This window comes from Melospiza georgiana, chromosome 6 (genome assembly GCF_028018845.1).
Source record: "Melospiza georgiana isolate bMelGeo1 chromosome 6, bMelGeo1.pri, whole genome shotgun sequence".
Taxonomy (NCBI): domain Eukaryota; kingdom Metazoa; phylum Chordata; class Aves; order Passeriformes; family Passerellidae; genus Melospiza; species Melospiza georgiana.
Window position 1 is genome coordinate 700,357 of NC_080435.1, and position 18,978 is coordinate 719,334.

Here is an 18,978-nt window from a genome sequence, read left to right on the forward strand (position 1 = left end):
GGGTCCCCAGCTCAATCCGTGCTTGCACTACACCTCAGGCTTTCCCCACCATTTAAGTCCTCTTTCTCCAATGACCAGCACTTCCATCAAGCAGACTGTGCAAAGCAAAGTATGGAAAGCCTCATCTCTGGCAGCGTGGGCAGAGAGCAGCTTCCATCCTGCTGCAGCAGAGTCAGCAACAGCTATCACTTAGATCACTCTGGGTAACTCTGTAGTGCACATGCTTAAAGGAACAATACTAAACCAAAAACAATTCCCCCTCCTAAAAAAACCTCCCACCCTCCCTCTCTATAAACCCACCCCCAAAAATATTACTTGAGATTCATTTATATGAATTATTAGCCATCGTGGACAAACATATTACTCTAGCTCTAGCTAGAAAAATAACACAAAAGGAGAAAAAAAGCTTTTCTCACATAAACTCTCTCTTTATGTTTAAAGAGAGTGACTGTGAATATAGGAGGGTGAAAAAGGCTTGGAAACCTCTTTCAGGGAGCTAAAGTACATTTTGCCACAGTAGACGCAGGATGAAAATCAAAGAGAATGGGTCTGAGAGAAAGCAAGAAGGTCCAAATTTAACTCTGTTCAGCAAACTGTTACCAGACACTACAGTGCAATGATGAGATTACAAATACCAGAGAAAGCAGGAATTAGAGACAAATATGCAAAGAGGGGTGGAGAAGGAAAGCATATGTGCAAGTAAACTACTCTTCCGTACAGTAATGAGTATTTTTCAGAGTGGATCAAGAATTTCTCAACACCTGCAGCTGAACATTTCTAACACAACTGAAGAGCAATTCTCTGGACAGCTCTTCCTCAAGTTGGTTGTATCATTTGAGACCTACAACAAGGTGCAGTGGCAATATGGAAATTTTCAGAAAAAATAATAAGGTCTGTATTGCTTCACTGTTCGTGTTTTACCGTAGCTGTCACTGGGTCTTGAAGTAAGTATATTTAAGGCTACAGAGAAGCAGCCATCCATGTTTTAGGCTACTTCTTTTTGGTAGGGTAGTTTCCCTGTGCTGGTCCAATAGTGTCGGCCATACGGACAAACCTCTGAGTGCATACAAACTGACAGAAGATCTCCCTTGAAATAACATTACTGCTGCTAGTCAGTATATGCTTACAGCAGCCTCCAAATACTACACACTAGAGTAATGGACAGACTGCTTGTACAGTGTACATATCAGACTAGATGCTAATTCATTTCCCTGTCAAATCCTGAAGCAAAATTATCGGATGCCTGGGATCTAAGCCTTCCTGACCAAGCACATTATATAGTAGGAGAAAAGAAAACCAAAATAAAATAAACATCCACCATAAAACTACTAAAAACATATACATTAGCATTGTAGAAGAATGACACATGCGATATTCCATGGATTTTGGCTTCCTGCTGGCTCATGGGCACTGAGAACACTGAACTGAAAGCAGGCAGAAGCTAGTAGCCACCAGCAACCCCAAGAAGGTTTCTTTTTCAGCCTGTTCTACTGATTTATTAATTTTTTAATTGACGGCAATGACAAAGAACAGCTTTTCTTGTGAGAGCGCTGCAAGTGGTGCCCAATGGAATGGCCGAAAAGGTCAGATTTCTTTGTGATTTTCTCTCACACAGGGCACAATGAAATAAACAGTAACCAATGAATAAAACAAGTAACCCGATGGAACCAAGCTACTTGAATGTTTTTCACTGCTAAAAACGTGGAGGAATTGAGCATCTCTGCTCTAAAAGATACCCCAAGTATGTTTAGTCGTCAATCCCAGGCATCACTCTTAACTAGCAGCCAAAATGACACTCGTGCAGTCTACCATCCCCTACTGCACAGGGCAGAGGAAGCCGCCAGTCTGACACCTGCCTCCCTCGCACAGAGGTCACCGGTGCGGGGAGCCAGCAGCAAGCTTTACCAAACACACCCACATTCTGGCTTTCCTTCAACAGTGTTGGACAAGAGCTCCCTGCCCCGCGAGGCAGGCAGCAGCAAAGCAGAGTCCGTGGAAACACCCAGACTTGAAGACGAGCATGCGAAAGTCAGAGTCCTGACATCCGGCCGGCGGAGTGCAGCGTCTCGCCCCGAGCCAGTGCTTGTTCAGTGCTCCCTGCAGACTGGACGTGGCCTCAGACGGGCGGGCGCAGCTCACCTCTGCCCAGGGTGGTTCCTGTTCACCTCCGTGTTCAAGGCCAAGTTGTGTAGGAAGAGAAAGAGCTGCCACCACACTTGATTTCTGTTCTGCTGATGCTGTAGAGAAGAACAGTTAAAGCAAGGTTATTTATATTTCTAAAATTGCAACATACCACTTCTCTTTTCCAATAACAACTCAGTTACACTTTTCAAGAGCAGACACTTTAATCCCATCAGCATAACAAGGGGGTGCAGCAAGGGATGAGGGGAGAGAGGGAAATGATAAGTTCTCCAGAAATAATTGTAGCTCTAACATTACAAAAAGAAAAGAGCAGACCCTTTATGCATTGTGCACAAGAGGATTAAACTTTTTTTTTTGCTTGTAGGATTTCGCAGAGTTTAGCCAAGTGCTGTTTTTAATCAGATTGGCTTCTGAGCCTTTCAAAAGCCCCAGCTGCATGAACAAACAACCTTTTTTTTTTTTTTTAAAAAAAAAGCCCCCCTTCACCCCTAAAGTAAAAAAAAGAAAAAATATAACTGGTGATCCATCTGTAAGTGATTTGACACCGTGAAGGTCAAAGGGTTAATCTTCAATTTAAACCACACTGCTGAGACAGCAAAACTCTGATTTCATCTAGTACAAGAAAACACATTCGTGCACACACACACTCCCCCACCCTCCCCCCACCACATTTTCCTTCCCAGCATCTCCAAGATAATACTGCCCTTTTTATAGCCACTTTTGACAGTAAGCCATAAATAATCAGCCTTGGAGCCCTTTCCTACTGACTGGAGCCAATTAAACCTTAAGCAAGAACATACTTGAAAACACACAAAAAACCAAATGCAAGAGGTTATTTCAGGTCCCATTGTCAAGGAAGAAACATGGGAGTTGAGTTTCAGGGGGACACCAGACTACATAATGCAGCTTTGGGACAGGGACGCTGTTCCTCCTTTTGTTATAAGTAATCACCCCTGCAAAAGTGGCTCCGATTATACCCCCACCTTCCTGCACTTTAATGGCATCTCGTACAAACAGGTGGGTTTCTCCTTACATTGCCCAGTCTGGGATACTATTTCACCTCAATAACCGACCCTCTATTAGAAGTCAGTCTTCATTTTCTCATCCAGAATTCCATATTTGCTAAGCAGGCTTGATCATTTCTGGAAAACAAAACAAACCAGCCCAAATCTCCGCCCCCTACCCCCCTCCCCAATCCCCAGCAGACGAGGAAACAGAAGATTGGCTCCCCACAACTTTGCCTCAGTACACAGGAGTTCATAAAAGAGCACTGAAGCACATTATATGAACAAGATGTTTCAACTCAGATTAGCCCAACAGGGCAGAACAACACAGTTGCAAGGCATTTTTTACATAATCACAAATAAGAGAGTTGCAACTGGAGTTGGTGTATTGGAGATGTGTCAATAGACAGCTCTTCAAAGCCCTTCCAGATAGCCATTAAATTATGTTCGTATTCCAGTGTGAGTAGATCTGTGCCATTTGAATCACAAGCACACACAAAAGAGGCTTCCAGAGAACCTGTGTTCCTCTTGCATCTTAGCAGTGGGTCATTATTCTTGCCCTCAAAAATTAACAAGAAGAAGAAATGGATTTGGAAAAGTTCACACAGATCCCATGGCACATTTCAAGAGCACTGCCTTTGTAGCATAACCTGTAAGTAGCGGCTCTAGAGCCTGCTATTGTTTCTTTCAAAGTAACTAGTCCTGGGTTCAGTCCTTACTGATTGCACAGGCATTGCTAGGTATACAGGGGAACAATCTTTTATAAATTGTCCTGTAGGACTGGCTTAAAAAAACACTAATTTGGTCTCAAAAAGCAAAAGCAAAGTTTTTGGTTTTTTACTCGCATCTCAGTTTGACCAGGCTTTCCCTTCCTCATCAAACTCCAGAGACTCTTAGCACCCTCCCTACAGCCAGACTCCTAAAACTGCTCAAACTGCACAGGGAACCACAACGTCCCTGTGACATGTAGATACCATGTTTTTATCAAGCTATTACTGCCTCTTGAAGTCATTTTTTGGTACAGCATTTTTGTCCTCTTCCAATTAAAATTGTTTCATGTATTTGCCTAACACACTCAAGGAGATTTCCATGCAAGTGCAGAATAGGAAATATTTTACCCTTGGTTCTCCTTGCTTATAAGAAGCATACCATCTCGAATAACTTTTTTAAGAATGTTGACACCATTTTGCTTTGAAGTAGAAAATAGAGCACTACGTTGAGGGCAGCTTTCCAGGTTTTATTCCTAGATCTAGGGCTTGCTTGCATTTCCCTAGGTCTGTATTCAGCCAGCATTTTTTCCATGGTGGTGTGGTCCCACACACACTTTCACTGGCCCACATACTGGAGCAGCTCACTCACGATGTCCTGTCCCCACAGCAGTGCTGGAAAGTGAACTAGAGCAGCACATTGATCAAGGCCAGAACTAATCCCATAAGTTGACCTTACTGTTTAACAGGTCACCCTAAACTATCTGATCCATGGCATCATGTACTCAGACTGATGCTTGTTTGAGGACAACAGAAAGATGATGACCTGTGAAGAGGAGCAACCTGTGCTTCAGCAGCAAGCCTAGCTAATGGGGTTTGGAGTTACAGCTCTGCTTCTGGGCTGATCTGCTTTCTGTGGTACTAATTCAGCATGGGGCAAGAGCCACAGAATGGAATGGCAGACATTATTTGCAGTAAACAATTTATGGAAATAGCTAAAAAATGCCCTTTTCACAAGTTTCTGTGTCTTTTTCCCCAGATACGCTTCAGCCAAGACCAAAATTCTTAAATATTTCAAGACGGAGGAGTTTTTAGTGTGGTATAATTTACCTTTCAGGATGGACAGAAAACTCAGAACAGTGATTCCATGAACTTGGCATATATATTTTTTTAAATGTGATATATTTTGAGACATTTTTCTAAGATTCATAACTATTGTGATACTGGTATCATTTCCCTAAGCTTCACAAGGCTGATTTGCCCTTTATCAAAATAATTCAATCCTCAGAATCACTACTGCACAAAAATACCAGGGATGAACGCTTTGCCACCTCCATGTGGGAGCAACAAAATAACCCTTTTGAGGCTTCCTTCCCAAGAAGGAAAGAAGCCCCTTTTGCCCTCCACATAACTTTAACTAAAGAAGAGTAGACTTGTGAATACAGTAAGTCAACACAAAGCTGGAAACACATAAAACCATTTCCTATTGCAGCTGCTGCTTTTTAAAGGGGATATCCTTAAGAGACTGTCTGTCTGAAATGTTAGCATGAATGCTTCAATGAGTCACAAGAAAAGGCCATTTTACAGGAAAAGTGTTCTCTGCAGCAACAGTACATTAGCGAAGCCTCTTCCATGAACTGTGCTGAACCAAAAACCAGACTACTTGTAAACAAACACAAAAAAAAACATGCAAGACTTTTACTGGAAGCAAATGAAAGAGGAACATGACTGACCCGACACTTAGTCCTTGCCCACAATTAATTCCTAATACATGTTTCACACTCTAAGCATACAGATACATATCTGGCAAATAGCACTCCAGACGTCAAAACCTTTTGTACTCCTACCAAGCCCTTGCACAGGGTGATCAAAGGGAAGATCAGGGCAGGTGATGCACTTCAAAGAAAATGCTGTCTCTTTGACACAGCTCCTTGAATCCATGAGCATGAATGTTTAACAGATTAATAAGACTCATTTTTACACTTGATATACACGTGCCATTAACAGCCTTGTTTAAAAAAGTAAATATGCTTGTCATATGCACATGTTGTATGTGGGTCTGTCTGGTACACTCCATCTACCCTCCTGATCTCATGGGCAGCTTCTGACTTTGCTTCATAGCTTCCAGACAATTAAGGGTCATATTCTGATCCCATCTTAACTAGAAGGATTAATATGGACCTAAATGGTGCTGTGAGAGCAAAAGAAGAAAAATTGCATATGTGTACATAAAAATATTATTCTTCCTTTAATGACTAACACAAGTATTAGCAACAAGTTGTTGGGATTGTATTTATTCACTGAATACAAAAATACTTGCACACCGGGAGCAGTTGCTGACTCATCGCTGAAGGCTGTTTTGGCTGCCAGGTGGCTGGAGGCATATTGTGCTACCACAAAATATGCTTTAGCTTACAAAGACTAGAAAGTCACAGTCCCCAAGGCAACAGAGGTTACAGAAGGTGTCCCCTACTGGAGAGAGAAATGCAGGCTATTGGAAGTCAAATACAAATCTTTCCAGCTGTGACTCCTAATGACCAAAGTATAATGCATGTGTAGAACCAGCAGAGAAAAAAAGGAGGCAGTAATAGAGGAAAAAAATGAAAGAGGAGCTCAGCCACATGGCTTCTCATGGTAACACAATAAAGAGGATGAGAGCCCTTAATCGGGAAACTCCATCCTTCTGTCTTGCAATGGCTCTTACACAGGACTCAACTTGTAGTAAAAGGAGGCATCATGTCAAGTATTGCTTCCTTTCTCATGAGCCTGCATCAGACTTTGCAACAAGATGAGCAACACGTGTGTTTACGGAGAGAGGACAGACAGTAGTGGGCAAAGCCAAAGGACGCAGGGTGCAGGGGACGCCCAAAGCAATGCATGGCTGCGCAGCCCAAGCACGGGAGAGGGCACGGCCGGAGCAGCAATCAGCGGCGGCTGCTGCCCCGAGGCCGCTGCGGGCGCAGGTGAGCCTTTCCGAGCTTTCTCGGCGTCTAAAAACAAACACGCAGCCAGGTGAGCCTTTCCGAGCTTTCTCGGCGTTTGAAAAACAAACACGCAGCCACTCGCGCCTTCCTCTCCAGCGCGGGCAGGAAGGGGAAGCAGACAGCCGCCATGGCAACAGCCAGCTGACGGCAACCTGGGAAGGGCAGCCACCGGCCACTGCGTTCCCAGGCCCTCGGCCTTCCCCTCCTGCCCCATCCCGAGGGGCACGCTGCCTTATTTTACACAAATACGGTAAATAAAAGTCCCGCATTTCCACAGAACCGTGCCTGATACCACTCTGTACCTGCGCCCCGGGGTCCGGCACGGCTCGGTCCCGTGCTCTGGGCGTGGGGTGTGTGTGTGAGAGTGCTGGAAGAGATACCCAGGAGAGGACACCCCACACCGCCCAGCCACAGCTGGCAGCTGCAAGAGTTTTTGACCTTTTTAAGGGTTTATTGACTGAACCTGCGTGTGATGGGGCAGCGCTGTTCCACACTCCCGGTGTTCATGCCCGCCCTGCGCAGGCCCGGGACCCGCTGACCTGTGTTTGGCATCCATTGCTTCACCAGCAGAAGGGAGGCGCTCCCAAAACCGCTCACTGCTGCGGAGACCCCCCCTAGTGATAAAAGTCTGCCTCGGGGTTTGCCTAAAATAACACTTTAAAAGTTTTTACAGGAAAAATCTCCTGGCGGGGGGGCAGGGGTGGGCGCGGGGCCGCCCGGCTGCGCGGGGAGGCGGCGGGAGGGCAGGTGCAGGGCTGGAGCCTGCGGGCAGCGCACACGCTCGTCAGCAGCGCCGATGAGTCACAGGCTAAATTTAGCCGGCGATATAAACACAGCGCCGAGCGCAAACACGGCCGGCCGGGCCCTCGCACGCACCGCCCGCTCCTCCGGCCCCGGGGGCTCCGGCCCCGCTGCCAGCGCGCCCTCGGGTCTGGCTCCCACCACGGAGAACCCAACCGGGGTTAACAGGAGTTGCCTCACTGCTTGTTTTTGGACCGCTATTTTTTTCTGCCGTGGTCCGGTCCTCGGAAGGATTCCTTTTCGTTTGGCAAGGCGGCTAGTGAGGAGAAACAAACAAACCCCAACATCCAAACGGAGACTATAAAGGCTGGCAGGACATTCCTCCTCAGTGGCTTGAAACAAAAGAGAACTCTGCATTTGGGCACTTGCTTTCCTGCCCTTCCACCATAACATTTAATTGAGTAAAATACAAACATGTACACTCCTTTCTGTAAATAATCAGTCCAAATATCTCATCATCCCCCTCAGAGATGGCACTATCTTAATAAGATCAACCAACTTAGGTGGAGGGCTGGAGGCAGAACAACTAGGTTCCTATCAGCAATCCTTGTATGATCCCAGTCAAGTTATAACCTGCATTTTCTACTCTCCCACAATAAAAAATAAGTGGGGCATTACCACAATTATTTCTTAATTCAAAAATAATTTCTCAGCTGTCACACTGCTACAAGCAGAAAGCATGTTACCACTGTCACAGTGCTGCAAGAGCTGAGGAGATCCAGAAGAACCTGCGGAGACTGAAGGGGTTGTTCAGCAGCACTGAACACTGATGTCAGAAATACTGCAGAACGATTCACCTGCACTGTCTCAAAGAGCCGTTCTGTGCTCTTTATTCTGGGCAATCTTGGTCTTTTGAGGTTGTGGCCCCAGTGCCTCAAGACAGTCCTGTGCCCAGCAGGATTCATGGCACACAGTTGCACAGAGCTTGCACGGCTCTCCTGCCACCCTGCTCCCTCACAGCTCCCTTATCCTCTGCCCACCTTTGCTATCAGAGCTAGGCAGGAAGTTTTGCTTTTTAACATTATCCCTTACTTTAAGCAGGAACATACATGTAATATATTTAAGTCTTTTGTCAGCTGAAAACATAGAAGAGGCTAGATTAGGATGATGTAGAAGTTTTGTGGGTCTTATTAAACTGATACACAATGATTATATGTGGCTTGCATCAAGAGTTTGTACAGCCCAGCCTCCAGCAGCAGCCTTACATGGCTGCCTGAGGGAAAGCTAAGGGCAAGTACATGCAATAGCTTCCACTAGTACTCTCTTTCAGCATCTAACTAGTTTGAGCTTAGGATTTTCTGAGTCAGGTCTGGTTTCTGTTTATTGAACGTCTGCCTCAATGGCCATAAACTTGTCTCAATTCCCCTTGAAGCCAGATAAAGCACTGGGATGCACAATATGCCTTGACAAGGAGCTCCACAGCTTTCACCTGTTCCATGAAAAATGACCTCATTTACTTTGAGCTGGCTCCCACTAGTTTGACTTGATTTTGCCTAGTTCTTGTACTGGGAGAAATTAGTCTATTCATCTCCTTCATGTCACTTTTGATTTCTGTTTAATATTGCTTCCCACTTGGTTTGTATCTTTTTTTAGGCTTAGCAGTCCTTAGCTCATTTTTTCATATGGAAGTTCTATCATCTGTCTTGCCCTTCTCTGAACCTTTTCCAGTTCTGCTGCATCATTTTTGATGAAGGAAACCAGAACTTCATATAACATTCAAGATACAGTAGAAACGTGAATTTATACAGTGGCATAATTACATTCTTGTTCTCAGTGTCTTTTCTTAACATACCAGAGAATACCATTTCAGACAAGACGTGAAATGGTCCAGCACATTTCTGTTAACCTACATGTCAAGTAATCAGCTCCATGGGCAGCAGGATTTTAAAACAGGTGATAAACAAGGGGCAGCAAGTTGTTCTGTCATTTGTATGCATGGGGAAGGTACACTTCCAAGGCCACCTCTTCCTTCATTGTCATTTGTCATAATGAAAAGGGGGAAAAAATCTAATAACATTAAGCAAAAAATCTGTTTCTACCTCCTTATATCAATTTTTTTACTCCACTGACCATAAGAATGGAGCGTAGGATTCCAGTTCCATAGCCCTGAAAGAACTTTGTTTTACATCTCAGGCTTCCCAAACTCACACCCACCCTACCCCCTGCCCTTTAAATTGGGCTCACTCACTTCAGGAACTCTCTCCCTCACCATGTTTGTGCATCCTCAGCTGGAGATTCGAGTCCTGCACCAGTGGGCAACGCACAGAAAGCAGAGCTGAAGAGGTGACCCACTGCTGTGCAGAGCAGCAGGGAAGATCCTGAAACACACTGACCTACTCAAGAAACAAACGAACAAAAACACATACCCCAGGTCTCAGAGAGACTGTAGATGCAAGTGAAGTATGGAGCTGCTGGTGCTACAGGCTTAGCTGCAGAACAGTCTGAATCTCTGCATTATTATTAGGAAGCATTCCTGAACATTCTTCCTAAAATGTAAGGTCATAAAGAACAGATTTCTGCAAACAATTCCAATGTGAAAAGCAACTGTTAAAATGCCCTGAATATCCTTAATAGTGCAAAAAGCCTGATGGAGTTTGGGATAAATGATGCCCATGTAGTACTATGCACCCATTCTCTCACGCCTGTAAGTTTCCGACAAGCGATGCAGGCTCCCTGTTGCATAAGCAGAAGTGTCTCAGAGGAGGCCCTGATAACTCTTATGAGAGACAGACAGGAAGAAGTATGCAAAACATAACACGTTTCACTTTCAAAGGAAAACAACATTTCCTTCTGGACATTTTCAGTGTCATTAGCTTGAGCCAAACAGGTACCTGCCTAGCTGTCTGCCCACAGCCAGTGTGGATGCAGGCATTTGTGTTCCATGGGCTGCTGAACCCTGTTGCAGTGATGGTAAGACCTACTTGCTGAACCAACTGGGGAATTTAGAGAAACAAAGTTTTCTATAGCTAGATCCACAGAGGATTTTTGAGCATGGTAAGCATATCTAAATCAACTGCAGGATTCCTGATGTGTTGGAAAGGGACTTTGTTGTTGTTTGTAATGCACTTATTTACTCAAGAAAGCTCAGTTCTGATTCAGCATCTGGTTCTCATTGAGGCTCAGCTTTTTTTAAACTGAGCTTTCCAGATGGGTTGACTGAAGCACAAGGAGGTCAAGAGACTTGTCTGAGGTCATACAGCAAGTCAGTGGCTCTGCTTGGACCTGAGCCCAGAACTGTTCAAGGCTACCACTCCTTGGCTCTTAAAGAGACAATTTTATCCCCTGTGAAGTGATCTTATCTCCACGAAGAAGAAATATGATAAAAGCAGTCCCCTCAAAGCTGCAGCCTGCTCAAAAAGAGTTATTTTATTTGGAAAAAGCTATAGAGTTCCAGTGCCTCACTGGAGCCCATCAAACTGAAGGTGTGTGATCCTGATATACAGTGTCATCCACCCCATCCCTGGATAACCCCCTACTCCTCTTTGCTGCCGCCACCATTCCTGGTTGTGTACTCACACAACCCCATCTAACAACCCCTCATGTCATGAAATACACTCTCCACTGAGCACAGCTCAAAGCCCCTCCTCAAGGCAAGGAAACCCAAGCGCACTCCGGACCTGAAGCAGAGCCCAAGCACTTTGCCACAGCCTGGACATGTGGGGTGTGGGAAACATATCCCAGCCAACCAACCCATAAGCTCAGCTCTGTTCTCCACAATGTCAGAGCATGCTCTTGAAGTTCAGCCACAGGCTGAGCTGCAGCAGCAGTTCACTGATCCCATAGCAAAGACACACTTGCTTCAAACCAAGGAGGAGGTGGCAGGTACTGGCTTCTCTTGCAGAAAGCATGGCTTGCCTCTGCCTTTGTTTTCCAGGGGCAGGGTGAAAAAAATAAAACAGGGAAGTCTGCTACAAGCTACACAGCCTCAATCAAGTAAGAGACAGTAAAGAACTCAAAAACCCCCATCTATATGGGTCTCACAAGTAATTCTGCAAGAGCCCTTGCAATCTAGATCAACCTGTAGCAGGCTCTGCTATTTAGGAACACAGAACATCGGTCAAGTCTTCTTACAAGAAATTCAGCATCTTGAGGAGATGAAAGACATGGAGTTCTAGGGAATGTTGTGTTATTGCTCTAGCACTGTTCTAAGGATGAAATAGCCAGGTTTTATATTACTGTTTTCTGTTTAACATATTAATAGGAAATGAAACTCTGAAAGTGATTTTCATGCCAAAAGCAAGCATAGGTGCGGCCAATTTTCTTATTCTTGCTAGATGCATACCCAAAAATCTTTTGTATAGCCAAGAACCACAGAATAAATACCATTTAGCTCCAGAAGCCCAGAGAAGAGATAACAATGACTCTCCAGGGCTCCAAGTGTAGGATGGGGTTAGACCACGCATGCAGCAGAGTCCAATGACAACTCAGTGATGTCAGCCTCAGCAGCAATTGCCTGCTCAGTTTCTCTCTCAGCCAGGGATGTACATTAACCAGCACCCTTTGTGTCAACACAGCCTTGCTGCTGCTGCAGCAGCAGAATGGGGGCGATACCTGAACTGCTGGAGAGTCTCACAGAAGTCAAGAGCTATGGCAAGGCAGCTCTTGAGCTAGCTGGATGCACCATTCCAATGCTAAAAGCCTTTCCTAACTTCCACTGAAAGGGCACACACATTTTCTTTTCACAGGTTCACAGATAAATGTTTTGTAGGCTCTGAAAACACAGCTAGTTGAAAACCAAGCTTGCTCTCTCTCAGGACTTCACAAGACCACACTGGTGTGACTAACTTTGTGGCATTCTAAATCTGATTCAAGACACCACTCTGGAAAGTTGGTTTTGACCAAATGTTTTAGACAAGCTGAAATGGGGTTTTCAAATCAGGGGTTAGTTTCACAGCAAGATAAACAACAGCCCAGTTTTCCATGCCTCAGAGACTGCCCCTTCCAAACCACAGCACGCTGAGAAGGGATCTCGTGTCTCCAGGGGCAGACCGCCTGCTCCTTCAGCAACGGGCCGGGCAGAGACATTGCTCATAGGACAGAGGGGTTCTCCACGGGGGATTCATGCCAAAAGCCAAAGGAAATCCTACATGCAGGACTGGGAGGGAAGGGATTGGGCATGACAACCAAACACTCTACAGGGATCAGTGCTTTGGACACCAATATGTGGCTCAATACTCAAGTTTTCCTGACAAACAAGAAAGAATCCCTCAGCAGATCCAAATGCCAAGGCCTATCCCAGGTTCAGGCTGTGGATAACCACTGGCTGAACTACTCTGTCCTCGGGTTAAGTTTTCGAGTTGCTTTGGTTTTGGTATTTTTTTCCCCGTTTTGTTTTCAAATTTAAATGGCTGAAGGCTCCCGTCCCCTTTACAACTTGTTGCTGTTCCAGTTCAAACAAAGAGCGCGGAGCCCCTCCTCCGGCGGGCCCCGGGGGCCGGGCCAGGCCGCGCCGCCCAGCACGGCCGGACGCCTTTGTTTACTACGGCTCCACACGCCGGGCTGGCCGCCGGCCGGGGCTGCGCGGCCGGGCCGGCTCCGGGAGCCGCGGCCGGGCACCGGGAGCCCGACCCCGCCTGCCTGCTGGGGCCGGGCCCGGGGGGCGCTCCGGGACGCGTTTCCAAGGCACGGGCATCAGATAGGGACACTCCCCCCCGATGAAAGGAGTCAAGTTACAACCAGTTCCACCAGTTGGGTGCAGGGCTCCTCTGCCAAGCTGGTTAAACCTTCCCTTTCCCGAGAGACGGCCTGGCGAGAGAGCGGGGCCTGCAGCTAACGCTGGCGAAAAGGCGCCACCGGGGAAAACCCCATTCAACCACAAACAACACGCTAAAAATCTCGTGGTAGCTCTTTATTCCTGCAGTTTGCTAAATGACATTCATAGCCCCATCTACATTTCTACAGGCTAATCTTCCTTTTCCTTCTTTAATCATGCACCTATTAGGAGATGAGTAGTCCCAGAATTTCCTCATCTCTCAGGTGACACAGAGAGACCAAGATTTTGGCCAGCCACAAGCCACACTCTCTGACCCGGACAGAGATCCTCACTTACCTTAGAGAAGGGGTGCGAACGATCCCACAGTTAACAGACGACAAACTCACTTGGAGTAGGATAAACTTTCTGTCCCTTTCTGAAGTCAGCAAAATTTCTTCATATACAAGCAGATGCACACCCTCCTTGTTGGGCTTGCATAGAAGGGGCAAACTGCTGTCTACTGCCAAGCTTCTGCCACCTCTGACCATCTCTCTATGGGCTGAGATTTTCATTTTATCTCTAGTCAAAGGGGAAGGAGAGCAAGGAAGAAAGAATCAAGGGTTCTGGGGGTAATGGTTATTTTGTTTCTTTGAACAGCAGTGTTTGGGTTTTGGGTTTTTTTTTTTTCTTTTTGTTTTGTTTTTTTAAGAAACCAAGAATCTGGAGTGTGTTTTTCAGACCTGATAGCATCTTACAGGTGTATTTTGTGGTGAGGAAGTTAGTCACAAGTCTGAGACACTAGCTACGACTGTCTTACTAGTAGCTGCTAGTAAGTCTAGTATGATCTAAATATTCTTTACAACATTACATAGAACTACCGTTAGACAACAAGGAGTGTCAGAACAGACTCCAGGCTTGTTACCTCCAAGGCAATGAGCTGACATAAGCCACTGATGGCTACATGTGCCACAGAAGAGAAGGTGCTGGTGGTGAGGAGAATGGAGAAGAGTAAAAGCTGTAATAAAAAGCAAGAGGAACATCCCTGGGAAAAGCCTCAAACCCACTGCTGATGAACAGGAAGAGCTGGAATAGCAGCAGCTAACACAGAAGAGCTCCCTTCCCAGGCACTAAATGCTCATATTCATATTCCCTCATATTCTCTTCCCTCCACCTGCCAGTCTTTAGAAAGAGCAAGCAATCTAGCATAAGCAAAATGCATCAGGACACTCCTGCCGTTTTATCATTGCTGGCAGTCTGCTGTCTTAAACAACAGCTCACTTAGCTGATGGTTGGAGGCAGTCCTCAGAGCAGCACTCTTGGACAGGTACAGCCCACTTTCCCCTGCAGAGACACCCTACCCTCTGTATGTGGAGCCGGTGGAACTGGTCGGCAATGCACTGCAGCTTCCGTGCGATCTGCACCTCAGCGCGTGCTTCCCGCTGACCTTCCTGAGGCTCCTCCTGGAGCTGCGGGTCCAACACAAAGCCAGCTGCAGGCACATGTAAACGGTAACCAGCACTCCCTACAAAACAGAGCACAAGAGTCATTCTTCCGGCGCAAAGATTATCTTTTCTGCTCAGTACACCTCATGGAGGAAAGAGCTGTACATAGTCCTACATTTTGGACGTTTGAAGTCTAGTTTCTGAAGGCCAAAGAATGACTGTATGCTGTAACACAGTGCAGTAAAAGATTTGCCCAGCTTTCAAATAAACTTATATGGATTAAACAGAGCACTGATGTGTTGATTCCCATCGTCAAATGAGTGGCGGGATCTTAAAATTGATTCCTTTTGCTTGTTTACAGCTCAGCCAAATGCTGTGGCTTGGGATTTTTTTAAGGACAGTTTTGCAGTTTTACAGGATCTCTGCCTCGAGTTTTCTCCCCCTTCTACAAAAGGCAGAAGTATCTTTTTTGTCAGTTTTTTCTCAGTTTTCTGTCATTTAGTGATTTTAGCGATTTGAATTAAAGCTGAATTGGATACACAAAGCTGAGTGGTGACTCATCAGTTACTAGTAAAATACTGGATGGACATGCTACTTATTCAGAAACTTTAACTCCAGTGAAGAGCCTAAAAGCTGTAACTTTTTGCATCTTCTCTCCACTGAAAACTCCTAGGAGTTTCCACTTCCTTCTATGTGGATGAGACAGACTATTGGTAGTTAAAAATGTAGGCAAATTGTAGAATATGAAGTACGGTGAACATTTAGACATCTAGCAGTAAAATCAAATGTGGCAGAATAAAGCCAGAGAGAGAAAGAGGGAATATCAAAGACAGCAGAAGCAATGAGCAGGTGTTTGGTTCCTACAGTGGACAAGCAAGGGTAAGAAAATACAGGTTGTCTTTCTTGAGGGAGTAGGACTAAAGCAAAATAATTTCAGTCCTTTAATAAAACACCCTAATGAAAGAGACCTTGCTTGGTTGGGGGAGTGCTAAAGGGACAGTTTCTTTGCTGCAAAGCTAGTGACACTGGAGTGCTCTTACCATAGAAGAGTCTCCGTGGCTCTTCAGTGACTCCACAAGGCAACATAACATCCTGACTGGAAGAGGATGGGCTGAGTGTTTGAGTTGCCTTGTCCTGCTGCTCAGGATGCCTGATACCGGGACCACAGCAGTGTGTGAGGGGGAATAGTTGAAACCTCCCCAGAAGGCAGCTGTAGGACTGGTTCTGTGTGAAAAAGCCAGTTGCAGTCATCTCACCAGGCTGACCTGCAAGTCCAAAGTCATCAGAGTGAAACACGTCATCGTCCAGCCCATCCAGGCTAGAATAGTCCTCTTCCAGGTAGCTGGGGCGATCCATTGCTCCTGCAATAAAGGGACATTTGAGGAAACAGCTAAGACACAGCAAGAATGTTGTCCAGAAGAGAATGCCTTCTGCTCCAACAGTAAAACACAACCGATTTTACCACGCCTTCCCTCTTCCCCACTTCCCAGTGCTGCCCATCTGCATGGACAGGAGAGGCGAGCGACTGTGGTGAAGGTTAAGGCTTTGCAGAAAGTCCTCAGGTGCTGGGCCAGAGAGAGACAAAGTTCACATGCGTGTAAGTCCACAGCTCCAATTCCACACCTGCTCACAAGTAGAGAGCCAACCCCCAACCTCAGCACATAGAAACTGAAAAGACATTTCAGAAAGCAACCCAGATTCTTCTCATAGCCCCATGGCCACTCAGCTTCTTTGGGGTCTGCTTTGTTTTGGCCTGCTATACTTGAACTTTATGGTACATCCCATTCGCTTTTTCCCACCTATTTCTTATCGATAAAGAGAAGCTCTTGTAATCATAAGGATGCAAGGCCAGATTTTTAAGAAACCCAAGTGGTTGCAAAACTTAAGAGTTGTCAAAGCCACGTCTGTGAAGCTCTCCATTACTTCTCCCTATGAGGGCCAACTTTCCTTTCAACTTCTCATTTCTCCCCTCAGCTCAACCTAAGACATGTCCCAAACTTGGCAATGTAGTCACTTCCTTATCCCTCTTACCCTCAAGCCTACATGTGCCGTTAGTGCAATGGTTCATCCTACTACTAAAGAAAAACATGGCTGGTGTCAATGTTTAAAGCAGGATTTCTGTAGTTGCCACAGTAAACACTCCTGAGCTCTCTGTTACAGCACAAAGATGAACAAAGATGGTAGAGGGGAAAAACCCCCATGAACCCTAAATCACTATCTCAGAGCTCTTTGCAAACATAAAGCGATTAGAAGCAGTATTACCAAAAATGCCACGAGTCCCTTTACTGTTACCTGTGCATCTAACCCAATTGGAAGACAGACTCCTAAGAGATCCATCTCCAGGATTTCCACCCAGTTCCAAACAAGGCAGTGAAATTCAACTCTTCATGTCTCTTCCTTTGCTCTGGTTTGCGAAGCATTTAACAGAATGGAAGACTAGCAAGAGGAATTTCAGGCCTGAAGGAGACATTAACAATAATTTTATAAGGATGTGTTCAGCGCTGCCCTTGGTGCTCCCATCTCCCCCCAGGTGAGCAGCACTCCGGACACCAGCTAGAGACAACAGGACCAAGCAGTGCAAGAACAGTTTCTGCAGGGCTCTGGCTGGGGGGCACTCCGCCTATTTAAGTTGCCGCATCTCAGCAGTTCACTCAACTGAGCCACAACTCCCAAAGAAGTTTCTGCAGAGCAGAACAGGTGCCAGCGCCACAGCCGGATGCAAGTCTGCTGGATGACAACAGTGGCAGAGCACTCATAACATTCTCATCCGTGGCTTAAAGTAGCACACTGAAAGGAGTTATGGGCCCCAAGAGGCAGGCATGGATGATGTCCTTGCCAGCTTTTCTGCTGGATCAGTCACCTGACAGAGAAGCAGGCGGGAATGTATTTTGTCTTTACAGGAAAGTTTGCCAGATCTCATCTGTCAGCCTCACTGGGACACGGGCATTCCTCAAGGGAAGTGCAGCAAAGGCACAAAGCAAACCCCAAACAAAAGAGGGTTTAAAGAGCAAGAAGTTTAACTCGACCTCCTGCAATACGGTCCGACCCTTTAGCAGAGATTTTCAGAGAATGCCGATGCAGCGCGAAGGGCAGTTCATTCTACAATAGAACTCCTTCTACAACCTCCAAGCGCAGCTCACGCTGGGAGCCACAGAGCCCGGACAGCTCGGGCTGCGGGTCTTTGCCCGGGCAGCGCCCGCGTCTCCGGAGCCGCGTCCTGCCCACGGCACTTCCTCGCACACGCCAGCGGCGACAGCCGCGGCCCGGGGCAGCCGCACGCCCGCGCTGACAGGCGGCGGGCCGGGAGCGGAGGGAGGGCTCAGCGCACACGTGCGTGCCAGCGTCCCAAAACAAAGCTGGCCGGCCTCGCTTCGCCACCGCTGGCCGCCTTTAACTCCTCCCCGCCCGGACTCTAGCCCCGCAGATGTGCCCCCGGCCAAGAGGTTTAACGCGGCTTCTCCGGGCAGCGCCGTGGGACGAGACTCCCGAGCTCGGCGGGGCGGCCCGGGAGGGGCAGCGCTGGCTGTGGAATCAGCCATCGCCTACATCAGCGAATCAGCTGCGTTCTCAGCGCCCACCGAGCTCATTCCTCGCCCGCACCCTCCCTCTTTCTTCCCGCTCCCCAGCAGGCGCGGGACTCCGGGCTGGACCGGCCGGGCCGGGGCAGCCCCGAGGCGAACCCCCTTCCCTGTCACGATCGCGCCCGGCCTCGGCACCGCCCTCAACGGCGACCTGGCACAGAGCGACCGGCCCCCAGCGGCGAGGGCGCTTCCTGGGCACTCACCGAGAAGCGGGACGGGCGTCCCTCGGGGACGGGGCGTCCCGGGAGGAGCCGCCTCCGCCGCAGCCTCCGCACCGCCAAACTGCGGCCGGCGCCGGCGGGCGCGCCGCGAACAGCTGACGGCAGCCCCGCCCCCGGCGCGCCCCGCCCCGCCCCCGCCCGCCAGCCAATGGGCGGGGGAGGGCGGGCCCGGCGCGCGGCTGAGGCGGGGCGGCGCGGCCCAGCTCCGGCCCGGCCCGGTCCCGGTGCAGCCGCGAGGGCTCGGAGCGCGCCCGCCCTCAGCGGGACTCGCTGCTCGCACCGCGGAACGCTCCCGCAGCTCGGCAGGCAGCCCCAGCCGGGAGTGAGCCGCAGCCGCGCTGGGCTAGCTTTAAATCTGATGGGAGTGCCGCTCCAGGTGGTTGATTTCCAATAAAACTTTGATT

At 47.5% G+C, this 18,978-nt stretch overlaps 1 protein-coding gene across 3 annotated transcripts; it reads right to left on the minus strand.

The window, feature by feature from the left end:
• Window positions 1-355: 355 nt before the first annotated feature.
• BMF (Bcl2 modifying factor) lies at window positions 356-18,634 on the minus strand. Of its 3 annotated transcripts, none has more exons than XM_058026492.1 (4): window positions 18,557-18,634; window positions 16,038-16,133; window positions 14,689-14,852; window positions 356-2,237 (listed from the first exon to the last, which is right to left on the minus strand). In XM_058026492.1, exons 2-4 carry the CDS (start codon window positions 16,126-16,128, stop codon window positions 2,136-2,138), a joined length of 357 nt encoding a protein of 118 aa, XP_057882475.1. In that variant the 5' UTR covers window positions 16,129-16,133; window positions 18,557-18,634; the 3' UTR covers window positions 356-2,135. The 3 variants fall into 3 exon arrangements, with proteins under 3 accessions (XP_057882475.1, XP_057882473.1, XP_057882474.1); XM_058026490.1 differs by having other exon boundaries at window positions 15,813-16,133; XM_058026491.1 differs by lacking the exon at window positions 18,557-18,634 and adding an exon at window positions 17,065-17,164 and having other exon boundaries at window positions 15,813-16,133.
• Window positions 18,635-18,978: the final 344 nt, after the last annotated feature.

Excerpts from the sequence above, each read along its gene's own strand:
- BMF (XM_058026490.1), bottom strand. The coding sequence starts at position 16,128 with ATGGATCGCCCCAGCTACCTGGAAGAGGACTATTCTAGCCTGGATGGG. Across the intron at positions 14,853-15,812 it reads GCCACGGAGACTCTTCTATG|GGAGTGCTGGTTACCGTTTA; the intron begins GTAAGAGCACTC and ends TCTGTTTTGTAG. Across the intron at positions 2,238-14,688 it reads ACCGGCTCCACATACAGAGG|CATCAGCAGAACAGAAATCA; the intron begins GTAGGGTGTCTC and ends TCTTCTCTACAG.